The sequence below is a fragment of the Hylaeus volcanicus genome, chromosome 3, assembly GCF_026283585.1.
Source record: "Hylaeus volcanicus isolate JK05 chromosome 3, UHH_iyHylVolc1.0_haploid, whole genome shotgun sequence".
NCBI classification, from domain to species: domain Eukaryota; kingdom Metazoa; phylum Arthropoda; class Insecta; order Hymenoptera; family Colletidae; genus Hylaeus; species Hylaeus volcanicus.
In genome coordinates this window covers 30720762-30737463 of record NC_071978.1, presented here as the reverse complement: position 1 = coordinate 30737463, position 16702 = coordinate 30720762, and the positions used below count along the sequence as shown (strand labels likewise).

At 39.8% G+C, this 16702-nt stretch overlaps 3 protein-coding genes and 1 long non-coding RNA gene across 9 annotated transcripts; 3 read left to right on the top strand and 1 right to left on the bottom strand.

The window, feature by feature from the left end:
• The first annotated feature begins 84 nt into the window (after nucleotides 1–84).
• Nucleotides 85–5768, top strand: LOC128873384 (uncharacterized). Of its 4 annotated transcripts, none has more exons than XM_054116942.1 (5): nucleotides 85–312; nucleotides 399–473; nucleotides 542–4425; nucleotides 4534–4692; nucleotides 5054–5768. In XM_054116942.1, the coding sequence occupies exons 1-3, from the start codon at nucleotides 118–120 to the stop codon at nucleotides 3287–3289; spliced, it is 3018 nt and encodes a 1005-aa protein (XP_053972917.1). In that variant the 5' UTR covers nucleotides 85–117; the 3' UTR covers nucleotides 3290–4425; nucleotides 4534–4692; nucleotides 5054–5768. The 4 variants fall into 4 exon arrangements, with proteins under 4 accessions (XP_053972917.1, XP_053972919.1, XP_053972920.1 ...); XM_054116944.1 differs by having other exon boundaries at nucleotides 542–4451; XM_054116945.1 differs by having other exon boundaries at nucleotides 542–4458.
• Nucleotides 5769–6131: 363 nt separating this feature from the next.
• On the bottom strand, nucleotides 6132–6980 carry LOC128873402 (uncharacterized). Of its 2 annotated transcripts, XR_008456409.1 has the most exons (3): nucleotides 6861–6980; nucleotides 6532–6595; nucleotides 6132–6404 (listed from the first exon to the last, which is right to left on the bottom strand). It is a non-coding gene; the product is annotated as an uncharacterized LOC128873402 (long non-coding RNA). The 2 variants fall into 2 exon arrangements; XR_008456408.1 differs by having other exon boundaries at nucleotides 6532–6964.
• Nucleotides 6981–7105: 125 nt separating this feature from the next.
• On the top strand, nucleotides 7106–8101 carry LOC128873398 (uncharacterized). The gene is made up of 2 exons (XM_054116966.1): nucleotides 7106–7430; nucleotides 7633–8101. The coding sequence occupies exons 1-2, from the start codon at nucleotides 7161–7163 to the stop codon at nucleotides 7942–7944; spliced, it is 582 nt and encodes a 193-aa protein (XP_053972941.1). The 5' UTR covers nucleotides 7106–7160; the 3' UTR covers nucleotides 7945–8101.
• A 1380-nt stretch (nucleotides 8102–9481) lies between these two features.
• Nucleotides 9482–16624, top strand: LOC128873385 (ataxin-2-like protein). 2 transcript variants are annotated; one of them, XM_054116947.1, is made up of 9 exons: nucleotides 9482–11018; nucleotides 11367–11475; nucleotides 11611–11937; nucleotides 12016–12252; nucleotides 12334–12661; nucleotides 12737–13041; nucleotides 13124–13630; nucleotides 13711–13879; nucleotides 14198–16624. In XM_054116947.1, exons 1-9 carry the CDS (start codon nucleotides 10981–10983, stop codon nucleotides 14734–14736), a joined length of 2559 nt encoding a protein of 852 aa, XP_053972922.1. In that variant the 5' UTR covers nucleotides 9482–10980; the 3' UTR covers nucleotides 14737–16624. The 2 variants fall into 2 exon arrangements, with proteins under 2 accessions (XP_053972922.1, XP_053972921.1); XM_054116946.1 differs by having other exon boundaries at nucleotides 13711–13891.
• The last annotated feature ends 78 nt before the right edge of the window (nucleotides 16625–16702 follow it).

Here is a 16702-nt window from a genome sequence, read left to right as displayed (position 1 = left end):
GTAATCTGTATTGTTGCCGGTGTTGCTCACGATCTGCGTGATGTCTTTTGAAACGAGATAAGAATCCTGCGAGTATATGAAGCACCATACTTGACCGAAACCATCGGGTCTTCTCCGATGGGAACGATGAAGAACAAGTACATAACGATTCTTTTCTTCTGCCTGGTATTCGTTACCACTAATGCAGATCAAAGAAACGAAACAAAAATCGACGATGGAAAGACAGGAAGTTCTTCGTCTGAGCTTCCTGCGCATCAGAAAGATTCGACCAATGCTCCAGATAGCGACGATGAGATCATGGAAGCACTTCCGGTAATTCTTCGTTACTCCTCTTCGTTTTCGATCAATCTCTGCAAAATATACAAATTGACAGTTACTTTCTTGTTGCGTTCCCATAGGTGTCCAGAAATTTCACAGACGAGGCGACGAAGAGTCTGTTGTCGCTGTCAAAACAAATAATGAATGGAAGACAGGTAAGATTCGCTGTTAATTGTACGAACAAATATAGAATTATTTATTCAAATCTGCGAAACACTTTTAGCACGTTACAGACGAATGGAGCAAATTGTTGAAGCGCAACGTGTTAAATTCGCTGTTGGACGAACTTTCTGGAAACGACAAGAAAATTTGTTCCTGCGAGGAGGAGGCGAAACTATTTGGCCATAAGCACACGTCCAGAATCATCGCGCACGAAATTTTCTGCGAATTGAGGACACTTTTCCACTACTTTTTAATCGTTGAAGAAACTATACAGTACGATCTTCCGTTACACCTACTGATAAATAGCGAAGAAAATGGAGGTAGCTCGAGTTCACTGATTCAACTGCTGTTCAGTGGGAATCTCTTTAAAATTATCGAGGACAGCATAGCGCGTTTGGAGATGTTCTTCGACAACCCTGAGAACCTGAAGATGCTGCCCGAAATCGTCGAAAAGTATATTCCCGTAACTGAGATCCGTGCCACTTTGACCAGATTGAAGAACGCTATCAATAAATTCTTCATTCATTTCCAAGGACTCCTCGGGATCCTTGAACCAAATATCGACATCTTCAAGGAAATAACGGACGAGATATTCGATGCAAAAGAGAACGCATTGTATCTATTCGACGGAAACATACCGAAATTTGTTAAAGGAGTGGTGAAGCAAGTGTGGAAAGGGCTTACGTTGATACAATCGTTCTTCGAGAAGTTTTCTCCTCAAGACCTGTTTTATCGATTCTTCGTCAATTTAAAGGGATTCTTCGTAACCTTCATCGAATCTGTACAAGCACAATCCCCTTCTGGATTTTTCGATGCTATAATTACTACGCTGCAGAACTTGATTTTGGCTTTTCTACGAAATTTCCTGCCAGGCATTGTCCATATTCCTGGAATTGATTGGGATGGCCAAAATGGAGGATTTCCAAACATTCCAGGTATTCCAGGTATTCCAGGTATTCCAGCTATTCCAAACATTCCAGGCATTCCAGATATTCCAGGTATTCCAGGTACTCCAGGTACTCCAGGTACTCCAAGTATTCCAAACATTCCAGGCATTCCAAATATTCCAGGCATTCCAGGTATTCCAGGTATTCCAAGCACCCCAGGAATTCCAAGCATCCCAGGAATTCCAGGAATTCCAGGTACTACAGACCATGGATGCGACTGTTCACAATCAAACGACGCTCCTTTCAATCGGTTTCCTGTACCTTCGTTGGGTATGAAACAAATGGATCCCGAAAGCGAAACGTCAGCTCCTAAACCAGTGGTAGTGCCCCTTTCTCAGGGCCTTTCGGACAAATCAAACGATGCTCAAGATCAATCGGAGCTGTCTAAATTTCTCTCGAGTCTCCCATCAAGGATTACACCAAATTCTCTAAAGCAGGACGAGCCTGCAAAGTCTCGTGCATCGTCTACTCGCTTCCCATTTTCTATTTACAATTTACCAATGTTCAACTTTGGAAACACCGATTCAAGCGAATCCAGCACATCGACGCCTGATGGAAATTCGATTCACACCAACCGCCACGATCCCATGTCGCCTGAAGATTTCCAGATGTTCCTAGGGGCTTCACCGAGCAGTACTCCCAGCAGTCCTTTAGAATCTACATTCTCTGGTCCAACGGGAACTCCTGGAGATGACGACACGAGCAGTTCTTTGCAATTCAAGTCCTCATCGGCTGCAACGCCAGCTGGAAGCGACGATGCTTTATCTTCCGCGTCGAATATGCAGCAGAATGGTAACAGACCACATTATTCGTTACTTCCGTTCCTGCAACCATCTCGACCAATTATAAATGAAAATGGGCCTTCCACTTACGCTCCTCAGTCTGAATCCTCTTCTGCGGAGCCTGTTACACCTGTGAACGAAGATGATCCGCGATCGACTCTACCTCACAGTCACATCCCATTGCTACCACCATTTTCGAACCTACCAGCAGGAACAGCTCCCTATACCGATTCTTTAAACTATTTTCCGCCATCTGGCTCTTCATCTTCCACTGGACCACCAGTGGATAAACCTTCCTTAAACCATATTGTTTCTCACTCATCACCGAACGTTCAGCAAGATGGCAACCTTCCACATTCACCATCCTCATCTCAAACCAGTACCTCTGATTACCCTACACAAAATCCTTTGTCTTCCTTCGCAAAGTTGCTCGACTCCCTGCCAGGATACTCAGAACCTCAGAGAAATATCAGGAGCAACTGCAGCGAATCTTCGAGTCCCTTGACTTCCATGTTCCCACCGCAAAACGGATCATCGAGCTCAGAGTCAAGCGATCAACCGTCTCAAGATTACGTTAACAATCTGGGGAATACCGACTCTTTGTACAAATACCTTGATCAGCGACAGAGTACGCCAGGATTGGAACAATCGTCGAAGATAAACGTTTTCAGGAAAATTTTGGATACGTACAGGTCTAACATGTCTCCGTCGATATCCTCGCTGATTAGTTCTGGTACTTGCGGTACGTGGGTCGTCTTGTCCTCTCGATCGAAGCTGAATCATCCTTTGAACGGAGTTACGCCCTCGCAAAGTCACTTGCAGCTTAACAAGAGCGATATAGAGTGTCCGTTGGACAACGTTGGTCTGTCTTCTGGCGATATAATTGTTATTTTGCCTAAGGAAGACCTAGGGCTGATAGGGCGCATCGCCAGCGACGATCCTGTTAGGTTCAACGTGTACAAGTTGAAACCGATTCATATGGGTAATCCCAACGACGTTAAAATTTGGCATCTTCGATCCAGAGATTTTCACGATTCAGCGTGCAGACAGCTATTGGAATCACTTTCCCAAGGTTACTAATAATTGCGAGATGTAATCGTATGTCACGTTGTTATAGTAATCGCAGTACATCGTCCACGTAATACGTCTCTATTGTACTTAGATACCTATTGTACACTATTTTATTAACTTATACGCGCGACATGAAAGCGCGATCTATTTATTGAAATATTATTTATTTACTAACGATCCAAGTTTTATAATGTATGAAAAAAAATATGAATAAAATAATACGTTCCTAAAATCCTCTTGTCATTAAGTGTACCATCTAGTCTATGTTAAGACCTTTTGTTTTAATAGAGAAACATCGCGATTTACCGCGGTAGCAGAACAGCGAGGAATTTAAGTATTTGCTGACGACGCGAATAAAAATTTCTGTGGCCCGCGGCAAACGAGATTGTCAGGACGAAATGGTTTTACAGTGTTATTGCGGCCACGGATCCGATATGAAGACCAACTTTATTATTGTTTACTTTGCGATCCTCCTACTGGTTCTCCAGAATTGTTCTCGCGCCGAGGATACCTCGAGTTCCGAAGAATCGATAGAAATTCCACCAAGGAAAAGAATCGAAAGAAGACGAGAGCAAGGGCCGATTTCGAAATTGATTCACGGTATTTTCCGTACGGCTGGGGCGGTTCTGCATATTTCAGGAAGAAATTAATGACCGAAGTCAGCTAATTGGAATATTAATGGAAGTGAATGAGAGCTTTAAGTTGCTAGGAAAATTAAGGAAGAGATCAGGAAACGTCTTGGAACAAGCGATAGGTTTCCGTACGCTTATGTGATTCGTTAACGGCGAGATAAGGCAGTGATTCTCAAATTTCTACTCGATAATGTGGGAAATTCGATGCTTCTAGTTGTTTACGGAATAAATTAATAAATAAATCGAGTTTTCTTAAACGAGAAATGTTTATGCGCGCCGGATATTTTTACCGTATACTCGAGGTCGGCTTCTCCGTATTCGATAAAACACGTGGAAACGGAGATAAAGGAATTACACAATTTCCGCTGAACAGAGACAGCCGATTGTAACAAAAAATGCAACTCATGACGCGATGCGAAATATGCAATTGGATGGATCAAAATACAGAATTCCAACGGCGAGCAATTCATTTCAGTTCGATACAAAGAAGCGGGAACGGTAGCAGCGAACACTGTGAGTCGTCGACAATCGAGAATCGAGTATTACGTACAAGTATACATAGAGACTTTAAGTGGTTATTAGTGTGATCTTTGATCTTAATTCCTCCTCTTATCGTTGTAGCGTTCTTCGTGCGAGGCTTCTAGTTAAAGCAGTGTACGGTCGACCCTCTGACAGAAACTATCACATATATTTAACAACAATACGAGGACCACTGATTACACTATGGCCCGATATATTTTCGCCGCTATTCTTCTGGTTTCCCTGTTTTACTTGTTCCAGGTAATTAAACATATCAAGAATTACATAATTTCTTCGTTTTTCATGAACGATCTTCGCACAATCGCTTCTTTTATATCACACCGATCGTATTTGTTATGATGATCTAGCGTAGGAGGCCCTCTTCAGGCGTTACGATACATTTATAAAATCTTACCTAAATTGTAACATCAAATAAAATTGTCCACGGTTCGACAAGCATAAAGTTTATTCGTTTTCGACGCGTAGCTTCGGTTCACCTTAGTGACAACAACCTAGACTGCAACAGAAATAAATAATCGTAACAGTGACCAACGCTAGATTTCATTTATTATTAAGGAAAACCAAGCATGAATCTTAATTGACACGTTCGTATCGTTTTTAGGCTTCTCCCATGCCCCAAGATGCGCAGCAGCAGCAGCAGGAGCCGCAACAGAACAATTTAGACAACATTGCTGATCAAGTGAAGAAAGCATGGAACGGAGCAGCGGATACATTGCACGAGAGAATGGGCTCATGGTTGAACGAAACCAACCTGAACGAAGCCATGGACAAAGTGAAATCATTCATAAACCAAGCTGGCGAAAGCATTCGTAGGGAGGCCGAGAAAATCAGCGAGAGGGTTCAGGACTAACTGCTCGATTTTCCACGTACATGTAACGCGAAATAAAAGCCACGTTTCTTACGATTATCTTTATCCAGGAGTCCTAAGCATAGGCGTAACTATACTCTGAATATATTACAATATCAATTAGCGGGTGACGGTGCGCTTCAAGTACATGAAGGAATAATGCACGAGTAGTTTAGCAAAGCTTTCAAACGATTCCATGAATGGTTTTAGACTTAGTACGCTTGTTATGAATTTTCAAACGCCGTGAAGAACGTTGCATAATTCTTGTCGTGTCTCTACATGTACGAGTACTTACACGTTCCTTGAAAAATAGTGTCAACTTTGACACGGATGTTGACGTAAAAAATATGACATTCAATATATCGGAGCTGACATTGCTCATCGGGCGATTATTCGGCGAACAACGTTGCGTAATGTATTCGTAGTATTGAAAGATTCTGTAAATAAAGTGCAAAGATACGTCACGAAATTTGTTTATTCGTCCAACTCGTTATTTCACAATGGTATATTTATAGCACACCAACTTAATTCTCGAATGAATCTTATCTGCCTAATCCTAGACCTACGTTCTATCATGCGAAATCGTTCCATCTTTTGTAAGTAACAATTTCGATTTCTTATTATTAGCATTTAGTTGCTGAAAATAGCCTCCCAAAAATAATCGTATTCGGTAGAGTAATAGCGACAAGAGCTTGTACAAAATCTGACCACAGCAAGATAAGAGATTCCCTACTATCTCGGCTCTTATCGGGTGAAAGTGTACCGACACGGAGTCGAAGTTGTAAAATTGAAATGGTCATGGATTGAGATTTCTATTGACTAACAGCACACGTTCGCGACTATAATTATGTATACATATATGTATCTAAAAAAATACAGAACTGTCCCATATGGACTTTGAAGATCGCACGTGCATGTGCAACGATACTAGAATCAACAAGCGGATCGATATAGTTTTATCCGTAGGACCTTGCCCCCTTGACGTGGCTTTCTATGAGAATCTACACATACACATATTTTTACCGAGTATTTTTAAACACGAAAAACGTGATCGAGCAACTTGCTGAGTCGCTGAAATGTCCTCTCGTATACTCAGCTCCAATTTCTACGAATAAAATTTTTCGTTAATGTTTACAAGGGTTTCAATGTAAAAACATTAGGATGATCTAAGATTCTGTCTTTAGTATAACAGGACAGAAGTAAATTAAAATTAACGATAATTTTGATCTTACCTCGACCTCTGACTTTCGAGTATCGATCTGAAATCGACGATGTATGCTTAGTTGTCGAAATTATCTGCAACGAACAAATTAATAAGATACGATACTAGACCAGTATTTAATAAATTGCAAAAAGAGTCATGTATATTATCTAAGTAAATAACACGTAACAAGTTCAAACTAAGACATAGGAAACCAACGAAATTCAACGCTTTTAATTTTATATTCTCAGGCCTGTAGGGTCAAGTTTGAACAAAAAAACACTGTTCCAGGGCATAATTCATAAGTCACAGGTAATTTAAAGCCGAACTTGGTGTAATCATCAAACGTTGAACACGTACGATCAATTTAGCCTGAAAGGTACGCGTTTTATCAACTTTTTACAAACTCTCCAGCTGAAACGTATCCGAGTATATAGAATTCCTTATCACCTGGTGAACGCGGATTGTCACTGAGGAAAGACAACTGTGGAAAATTCTCTTTGTCGTGTCATTTTAAGAGGGATGCAATCATCGTCGTGGAAAGATAGCCGGCACTGTGTGCCCTCGTGCACCCTCGATAAGAATCGCCTATAAGAGTAGAAGCTCGCGCAGCTGGCGCACCAGTCACTTTCTAGTTGTTCCGCGAAGAATTCAAGAAAAATGAAGAGTATCGTCGCATTCGTCGCAGCCTTAGCGCTTGTGTGCGAGGCCAAAGTTGCACCAGCCACCAGCGCTAATACTCCAACATCTCCAGAGCTTCAATTAAGCGATTTGATCAGCCAAGCTCAAACGAGCATCAACAATCTGGGCAAACAAATTCAGGAACAGTTGAACCTACCCGATCAAGAGACCATCGTTAAAACCGTGAAGGAGCAAAGCAGCCAATTCGTAACCAATATCCAACAGTATATGACGAACGTCACTGCAGAGGCAAGTAGTCTCCAAATTTTATTTCAACGCTACTCAACGTACCCATCTTTGTTTTCAATAGGTCGTAAATAAAGCTGTTTTCGCTTTCAATCTCAAACCATTCGCTCCTAATCTCTTAATTATCTCCTTCGTGTAAATTTAAGGCTTACAAGATTTAACTAGCCTTCTCCTTCTCCGTTAACGAGGCATTTCCGTGCTTCAGGTGAAAGAGAGGAGCCCCGAGTTGGAAAATATGTGGAACGACTTCAAGACCAAGCTGAGCAAGGCCGTGGATGATATCAGCAGCGGAATCCCGAACGCTCAGCAACAGGTCGCCGATTTACAGGCCAAGTTTCAGCAAGGAGTTCAAGTGATGCTCAAGGAATCGGACAAGGCCGCGAAATCTTTGAGCCAACACTCTGAAAAGATGCAGGAGGACCTTGCCAAGTTCACCAAACAAGCGGTCGATCTCGCAGTCCAGGCAACGCAGAACCTGAACAACAATCTTCAGCAAGTCGCGACTCAGCAAAGCTAAACGAATTCGTCCGTGAATTCCTCGTACTCGGAGGATCACCGATCGCGTTCTGAACAAGTATTCTTTTCCGAATTCTATGAAGACGTTTCACGATTTTGTTATCGGATTCTGTATTATATTTATCAGTTGAATGAATATTAAACATAATTGATCCGAATTTATCGTTTCTCTGCTCAATTGTTTCATCCACCGAACGTACGACGTCTTACAGTAACTCTAAAGACCCTTGAATATGCGTTGCGAGGCCTGTAATGCGAACCAATACCAACGTTTGGTATGTTTGTATTCGAGATACGTCCTACGCGATCGACTCAACGTGACTGTTGTTTTCATTTAATGTCGAATATAGTATGCCAATAAAAAAAAAGGACGCTGGCGTATGCAGTCGGGCCTATTGTTTGTAAACATGAAACCTCTCATCTGAGTCAAATTTCTTGAACCCTCCTCTTCGACGGTGGTTTCTGATCACATATTTACTACGGTTGGATCGGAGATCCGACCTTGCTATATTTCTAGGCCATTTTTCACCTAAAAACGCATTTATCACGTACGAATAGTGATATTATTCATTAAAACCAAATTAATATTTATTTGTAACTTTTGATGGAACCTAATGATGGAACTAAATGTCGATCGCTTTTGACCCGACCGTAGGAGAGGAGAGTTAATAAACATAGAGGACACGAATATTTATGGGGCTGACTGTATGTATGCATGGTGTTTCGACACGATACGAGCGCAATAGGGTCAAAGTTAGGAGAACGGTATCATTTAGCTTACCTCCGCAAAAATTCCATTATTCGTTATGAAATAGCAATTTAAATGTTTACCTTTGCTAAACGAATTGCTCAATCTTTAAGAATGTTTAATGTTCTACAGTTAACCGTGTCATGGATTGATCATCGTCAGCGAATACCGTTTCTCTGAAACACATTAAAGCATTTCAAACGAAAGAAATATATTTGTCGGCGGACGTAAGCGAACCTCTCAAATGATCGAAAACCGGTAATGTAGCGATCTGTCCCTCCGTTCGCGATAGTGTCGCGAAACATACGATGTATAAAATTCGACGATCGTTACCTAAATTGTAGTTTTATTTCAAAAAATATCTGAATGTGAAAGCTGCTTCTCGAGAAAAATGAAGATTTTATTGTTGCTGTTTATCGCGACATCTGTGGTGAGTCAAATGATTTTCTTTCTTTCCTTCTCAGCCTCTGTTTACAACCTGAAATCATATCATTATTGAATTTTCGTCAGATGATGATGACGTACGCTGAAGAAGAGTACGCGAAGAAACGGAAAGACATACTGGAAAAACTTTCAAATGCTGTCTCGGATGGATCGTCTGGTCATATTGAGAAATTGAAAAAAATAGACAAGAGATTCGAGTGGATGATTCAGTGCGTCAATATCCTAGGTCAAGTGGATAATTTTATCACAGATAGGACGAAGAATCTTGTTCGAAAATTGCACACGATTTATAACGAGGACGAAGGAGATGCGCACAGAAATTCTAATCGACGCAAACGGTCTCTTAAATGATGGACTTTCTACAATTGCTTGCCATGAAACCAAGAATTTTAGTTACAAATAAAGTACTAATGTAGGAGTACGTTTATTTTATATTTTGTTGTAATACATTCTCATTATCTTTGGATTTATGTGAACTTACCTAAATCTAGACGGCTTTATGGAGCAGTGAGTAGTGAGCCATTAAATTGATTTACGACTATGTTAATCGGTAACCGTGCATGACTATCGATATTTAAGTTAATCGTCAATCATAACGATCGAATCGAAAACATCGAAAGTTTACAAAATTCAACTACTTAAGAATATATTTCTATATTTCGAAAGTCCCCAAAAAACAATGAAGATGAAGTTTTAGTTTTTATTCATCCCTCAACGTTATTTGAAAACGTTATTATCTAGATGAATCGCTAATCGTTACATTCGTATTCGCCATTCGTTATCTGGATAAATATATACCGAACGATGCGCTTGATTTATCTAACGCTCGAAAATATGTTCAAATGATTCAACCGTAAATCGTCGATGAATTTTACTAATCAACTAACGTATATTACGATTAATTTTCTAGTGATTAAATTTTGAAGAACAATCCATAGAGTGTTGATTAAATGAGAAGAATTAGTTGAGTAATAGTAACTGGTTAATAAAAGGGGTTAGTACAAAGAATGAACAAAGTTAAGATGGATTTCCATTAGGAAAGAAAGTGTAAGGAGGGATGACGCCCAATGAAAACAAGTTCTTTGGCAGGGAATTGCGGATGATCTTTATCGAGTGGTCCATTCATTTCTCGCTAGGTGGCGACTGTAACCGACAGTCACCGGGATCAGGCTGATCGGGCGACTTGTGCTAAGTTTTATCGTTTACCACATGTTGATTAATTAAGTAGAAATACAATATCGTGGCCAAAATCATTGTCCGGGGGCTACCATCGTTCCTTTCTAAACTCCTCCGACGCGAAATTCCACAAGCGTGATTTCCTGCGTAAAGAGAACGGAGTTACGTCACGCACCAGCAAGATATCGTGTGTGTCGTGGCGGGCAGACACCGTGTTCCCCCGTACGTCTCCTCGAATACCAAGTGTTCCTGCTTTCTTTACTCGCACTCCTCTATCTGTCTAAACTCGAAAGTCACGCACGCGCTAGACTTTCGCGAAAGAGTGTTTAGGTAACAGTACCATTGGCGCATAACCTACAAACGATCGTGACTGAAACGCGATCGTGAATGTTGATAGTTGTTACGGCCAATACGGCCTCCTGTCAATCGTTTCGGGGTCGAGCAAGATTTCGAATCGAATTCTCCCGTATCTAACGAGGAGCCCGCGAAACAACGATTCACAATATCCTCCCGTATCGGGACGTTCGATCGAAAATATATTCTTGACGTTGAGCAGTCACCGGGAAATTAGTCAAAATTCCGGTCCCCACTAAGAAACGAGAAGGCCCGCAACAAACCGGCGGCAGAAATCCACCAACCACTGGCGAAGAGTCCTCGTCGGGTGGCAAAATGAATAGCAAAAGAAAGAATCGTTCGAATACCAACAGGTACCTCTTTGTTCCATTTTAGAACAAATTCTTTAATCCACTACTTCGATTTTTTACCCCAAGACAAATCTTAGAAATTTCAAACTTTCTCGTTTCATAAATGTTCTATTCATACATTGTATCAATTTTAATGCCACAATTTCACCAAAGAAACAGCTTTTTCAAAAGATACATGAGACTCTATCTCCAGAAACAATTCCTTAGGACACACATGTGTGAGCCATTTCTAGTCAAGGAGTTCATATCACTTCTCTCTCTGTTTTTGTACTGTTTTCTCTTGATTTCATCTACAACAGAATTTGTATAACTTAATTTTTAATAAAATTACAAGTATTACCTAATTTTTAGATCTCCTCGTGCTCGTGGTCCGCAAGAAAGATGTGTTGCTGCCGAAGGTGTATATAAAAATGCTCATTTCATGCATGCGATAACCAGTCATGTTGGTAACATTGTACAGGTACTGGAATTTGTTTCATTAAAGATCATGCTATTATTTAATAAGGTTAAAATAAAAAATAAAATAAATGATCTTTACTTTTTTACTATTTCTCTACTTTTAATACATATTACACTCTTCTTATTTTTATAATAGATTCAGACATTGAATGGTTCGGTATACGAAGGTATTTTTCGCACGTTCTCCAGCCAATTCGATGTTGTCTTAGAAATGGCACATCGCGTAGAAGGTTCAGGAAAGATAAGCGTGGATAGTATAGTAGAAAAATTGATTTTTAAGCCACAAGATATCATTACAATGTCTGCAAAGGATGTTGATTTAGATTATGCTATACGAGACACTTTCCAAACAGACACTGCTATTAGTAAATACAATGGTGTAATCGGTGAGAAAGAGTTGGAGCCTTGGGATGCTCCTCCTGCTACTATGAATGGGGATGATTTAGAATTAGATGGTACTACTGTAAGTATTTCTTTAAGACGATGTATGTCTATAAACATATGAATAATGGGTTCAAGCTTGAATGTAAACTGTTTACAGAATGGGTGGGATGCTAATGATATGTTTCGTAAAAATGAACAAAAGTACGGAGTCCAAACGACATACGAACCAACTCTGGCGGCTTACACTTTGCCGCTTCAAAGGAAGGATACGAAGGATTACAAGGAACAAGAACAAAAAGCTGCAGAAATAGCAAACGAAATAGAATCACAACCAAATCACAAGGCGAGATTAGAACTGGAAAATGGCGACGAAGAGGAGAGATTCGCAGCTGTGGTGCAGTTTATTGCTATTGTCATAATTGTGTAATAACGCGTGGAATTAGCTGTCTTTTTTTAATTATTAACATAATTTTAGGTGAGGCCGAACGAGGGAAAATATATTCCACCCCCGCTGAAGAAGAAGAATGGAAACAGTGGGAAATTAATGAGATCTAATGAACCCCCACCTTCGCCAGGACCTACAGCTACCAATAAAAACGTTTTCAATCAACAACCTCCGTCCAATGTAAACATCAACGTTCCCCCATCGTCTAACCTCCCTATAGGAATGCAAAGCGCTCATCCTTCTGTACAACATCCAGTATCTTTAAATATGGGAATGCCACCTAGTGGAGTGGTAGTTACATATAATAATCCTCCACCGCCGTTTGTACCTCCACCAGCAACGCAACCACCACCACCAGGTATTAAGAATTAACATTTATAATAATACTAATTTGATATAAAATGTTTACTGGTTACTTGTATGATATTTATAGTACCTGTGATGCAACAAACACAACCGCAATCTCAAGCTACTCCTTCAATACCGCAAGTGAACTTTCCACCGCAACAACAGCAAACTCCGTCGACTAAAATAAACACCGAGAAAAGGGAACGTCCTGGCAGGCAGCAAGTGTATCAAGCTGATAAAGCTCCACCAGCACCATTCCCTCAGACGAACGTCACTACATCCCACCAACAGCAGCAATCATCACATCAACAACATAGTCAGGTACAACAGCAAGCTTCAGTAGAGGGACAACGGTGTGAGATAGTACCGCACAAATCGGATCATAGAAAGGTAATTAAATATTATTTATAAATGATGTTTTGAAACATTCATTTTTACGAAATAATTACGAGATATTTATATATTGTTCAAGGTTCCAACACCACGCAGTAGGGAAGAACAGCATTCAGAACTCAGACAGTTTGCCACAGATTTCAAATTAACAGACACACAAGCACAAGACGCACCGCCAGTAACAAGAAAACAGCAGCACCAACATCAACAAGATTCTCATTCATCGACACAAATTACTCAAACACATCACCAATCGCCCCATCAACACACAACGCCACAACAAACGCAACAGCAGCCACCTCAACAGCAACATCATCCAAATACACAGCAGTCGCAACAACATCAGAATCAAACAGTTCAAGAAGAAACTGTGGTTACCAGTAAACCACCGCCGGGACCATTACCTGCAAGGGCCACGAGTCCACCTCAACCACAACAACAGCAGCAACAAACTACAACCAACACAGTCACTGTACCACAACCACCACAAGAATCTGCTGTTGACAAAATTACGACGGCTTTCAAGAAGTCAACACTAAATCCAAATGCTAAAGAATTTAATCCAAATACCAAGCCTTTCACACCGGTAAGTTAATTATTTTAAAATTGTAATTCGTTGTGCTTAATTTAAATCATAATTGGATTATAATATAACCTTATTTTTAGCGATCGCCAAGTACACCAACACCTAGTAGACCGCACACACCACAAACACCACAGTACACTGGCGCAACAATGCCTGCAACTGTAGTCATGCCAGCGTATGTCATGACTAGCCAACCACCAACTGCATTCAGTCAACCGCCAGCTCAACCTGTGACAAGGTTCCGGAAGGGTCAGTATCTAGGTATCCGCATCTTGTTTCCAATATTCTAATACAATTTTCTGTGTTAATAAAGGTTCCTCGTGCCGTATTAAAAAACGCAAAGATTCTCTTTCTCGCAATATTAGTAATATAAAAATTAAAATATTTTAATGCTTGCTAAATTTTTTATATAAACTGACAATTTTGGTTACAAAAGTAATCGTTTATTCATTGACACATAACTGATGAATTTATGAAAAAATAAAGTAATATTTGATCGATTGCTTATATGGCCAAACTTGTCAGTTTATTATTAACATAAATAATACCTTATTCTAATTATTTCAGTGCCGGTGATGCATGCCCAACATCGCGCGCAAGATATAGCGTCTCAAATGCAAGTGGTAGCGGCAACTGGGCAGCCTTTAATGGCACCGGCCCCACTCCATCCACCATTCCAGGTGCCTTATCCTGGCCAACCGACATATCAACAGATGGTACGCATGGTTCAGGCACCACCCCCACCGCCACATATGGCTACACCCTATCATCATCATGACTCGCCAGGACCACAGGCTCCTGGCATTCAGTATATGGGTCCACATACGCATCCTCACCCACATGTTGCCCAACAACCACCAAGTCAGACACCCTCTCCAGCTAATCCCAATCCACCACACACACCAGGCACTTACAATCCTCCTGGTACTCCACAACCCACATATCCTCCACCACCTCCTCAAGGCCATGCACCAAGTTATCCAATAATGTGTCCTATAATTCCTCCTCATATACCGATACCACCGCAGCACATGCAATACCTACCGCCGCAACCACCCCCTGGAGCGCAGCAAACTATACCAGTGATTTTGCCGCACAATCAGTAGCTGCGATCAAAAATGGATGAAGAGAGAAGGAACTACTAGTATTCTGCAGAGATAGAATAAGATTTACAAATTCAAGTTACTTTCACGATGGCATTAGGCACTTGAAGAGGCTTTCACTTATTGCTTGTAATCTTATATTGATACACCGATAAGCAGCTGTGTAAGTTCCATCTTGTTTTGCCTTATTGTCTAAACATTGTTTGTTTTTTTCTTGATAATAGTAATATCATTCCATAAAAAAAGTAATGCATCTTTTAAACTAATTCAAGTAATAAACAGCAATCTTTATAGGTGGAAGGTGTTTTATAAATAGATAAAGTTGCATTAATGTGAAGCAAAGTGCTGATCATCTTGAAAGTGACTTCTTTGAGTGGATCAGCTAATTGCGAACGATCCTCGATAAACGTATAGTCCCTCAAATATTATGTTTCAATTTTTTATCACGCGCAGCAGATTTCAATATGCAGTTTACAACCATGCAATTTATTAATTTAAATATTATACCTGGAAAAAAAACATAATTTTAAAGATTCATTTATAGTAGAAGACGGAATGTAAAAAGTAAATCGGCAACCAAAAATATACTTTGAAATCGTATATTGATAGGTCGTGCCTATACAATATCTTAGAAAGCGAAAAAGAAAAAAAATAAGGAGGGACTGTGGCTATTACGAAATTTAAAAACGTTTCAATCTCGATTATAGTAGTTCGCACTACTTTGTAAACATTTATTAAGCCAAAATCCAACCTGCAGATTTGATGCAGGGAGCTATCTGATAGGCTGATGATGCGTGTACCTTTGAAGATCCAAGTACTGAAAAAAGCAGAAAAATTGCGAGTATGTTACGCGAGTAAAAACTCTTTTTTTTACACGAAGTAATTATTGGAACGATTCTGCTCGCGCTTTCATACATGATGTTTCACTGCAATGAACAGAAAGCATAGAAATAGATCGATGTAACTCTTCTAAATTTGATCAAATTACATACGATTGTGCGAAGTCGAAAGACGGTGACGAAAGGATTCAGACACAGTTCCAAATTTTGCAGTTTGTTGACGATGGGTTTTGTTATGAGATGCTGATACATAAGATCCTCGAAGCAGAGACTAAGTCGAATTAGGAAAAATGTCGTATTAAAAAAAACAAGGATCCGACATACAATGTCGTTAAAAACAACCAGGTGATGTCGTGACAAGAAAGCATCTGTGTGTATGTAAAGGGGTACAAATGTCCTGTACTAAAAATTATATTACTTTTTGTTCAGTGACTCAGGGCATATGATTCCGATGTTACACGCTAATATATCCATAGTAACGTATACAGATTTTAGGTCATCGTTTAAATAGATAAAAGAACAAAGATGTTACGCTAAAAATAATATTATAAAAGAAAACAGCTTTAGCCATACTTCATTTGGTCAATTGAGTTGGCAACTCAGTAGTAGAATATTTAAAAGCCATGCATGATTTACACACATAGACAGTGTATGATCTATGTAAGACTTTTATAAACAAATTTTTTTTCCTTATAAATAGTTCATGTTACAAATTAGAAAAAAAAATTAAAGAAATTTGTAACAATTGTAACATATGAATATTTTATTGCTGAATAGATTGAGAAGAATGCATTGCGTTGAATACTCAAAATTGTTCTTGAAACACTTGAATTAATTATGTACCTCTTAACGTGTAAACGAATACTGTCAGATGCTGTGACATTGAAAAAGACAAGTTGAATTACGGCCTTAGACCTAGTCGTGTATATAAGAGAAAAGGAGGCAAGGATGATCCTTACCTGAGAGATAGTTGAGTGTGTGGCATCGTTAGACACAAATTTTATATCGAAGAGATTTAAAAAAAACATCAAAATAAAGTCAATGCGTTAAAAGCCAACTTGTATATGATAATTTATTCTTCATGCTATTTCCAACCCATTTTAAACGACAATCATACAAGAAACACGTAT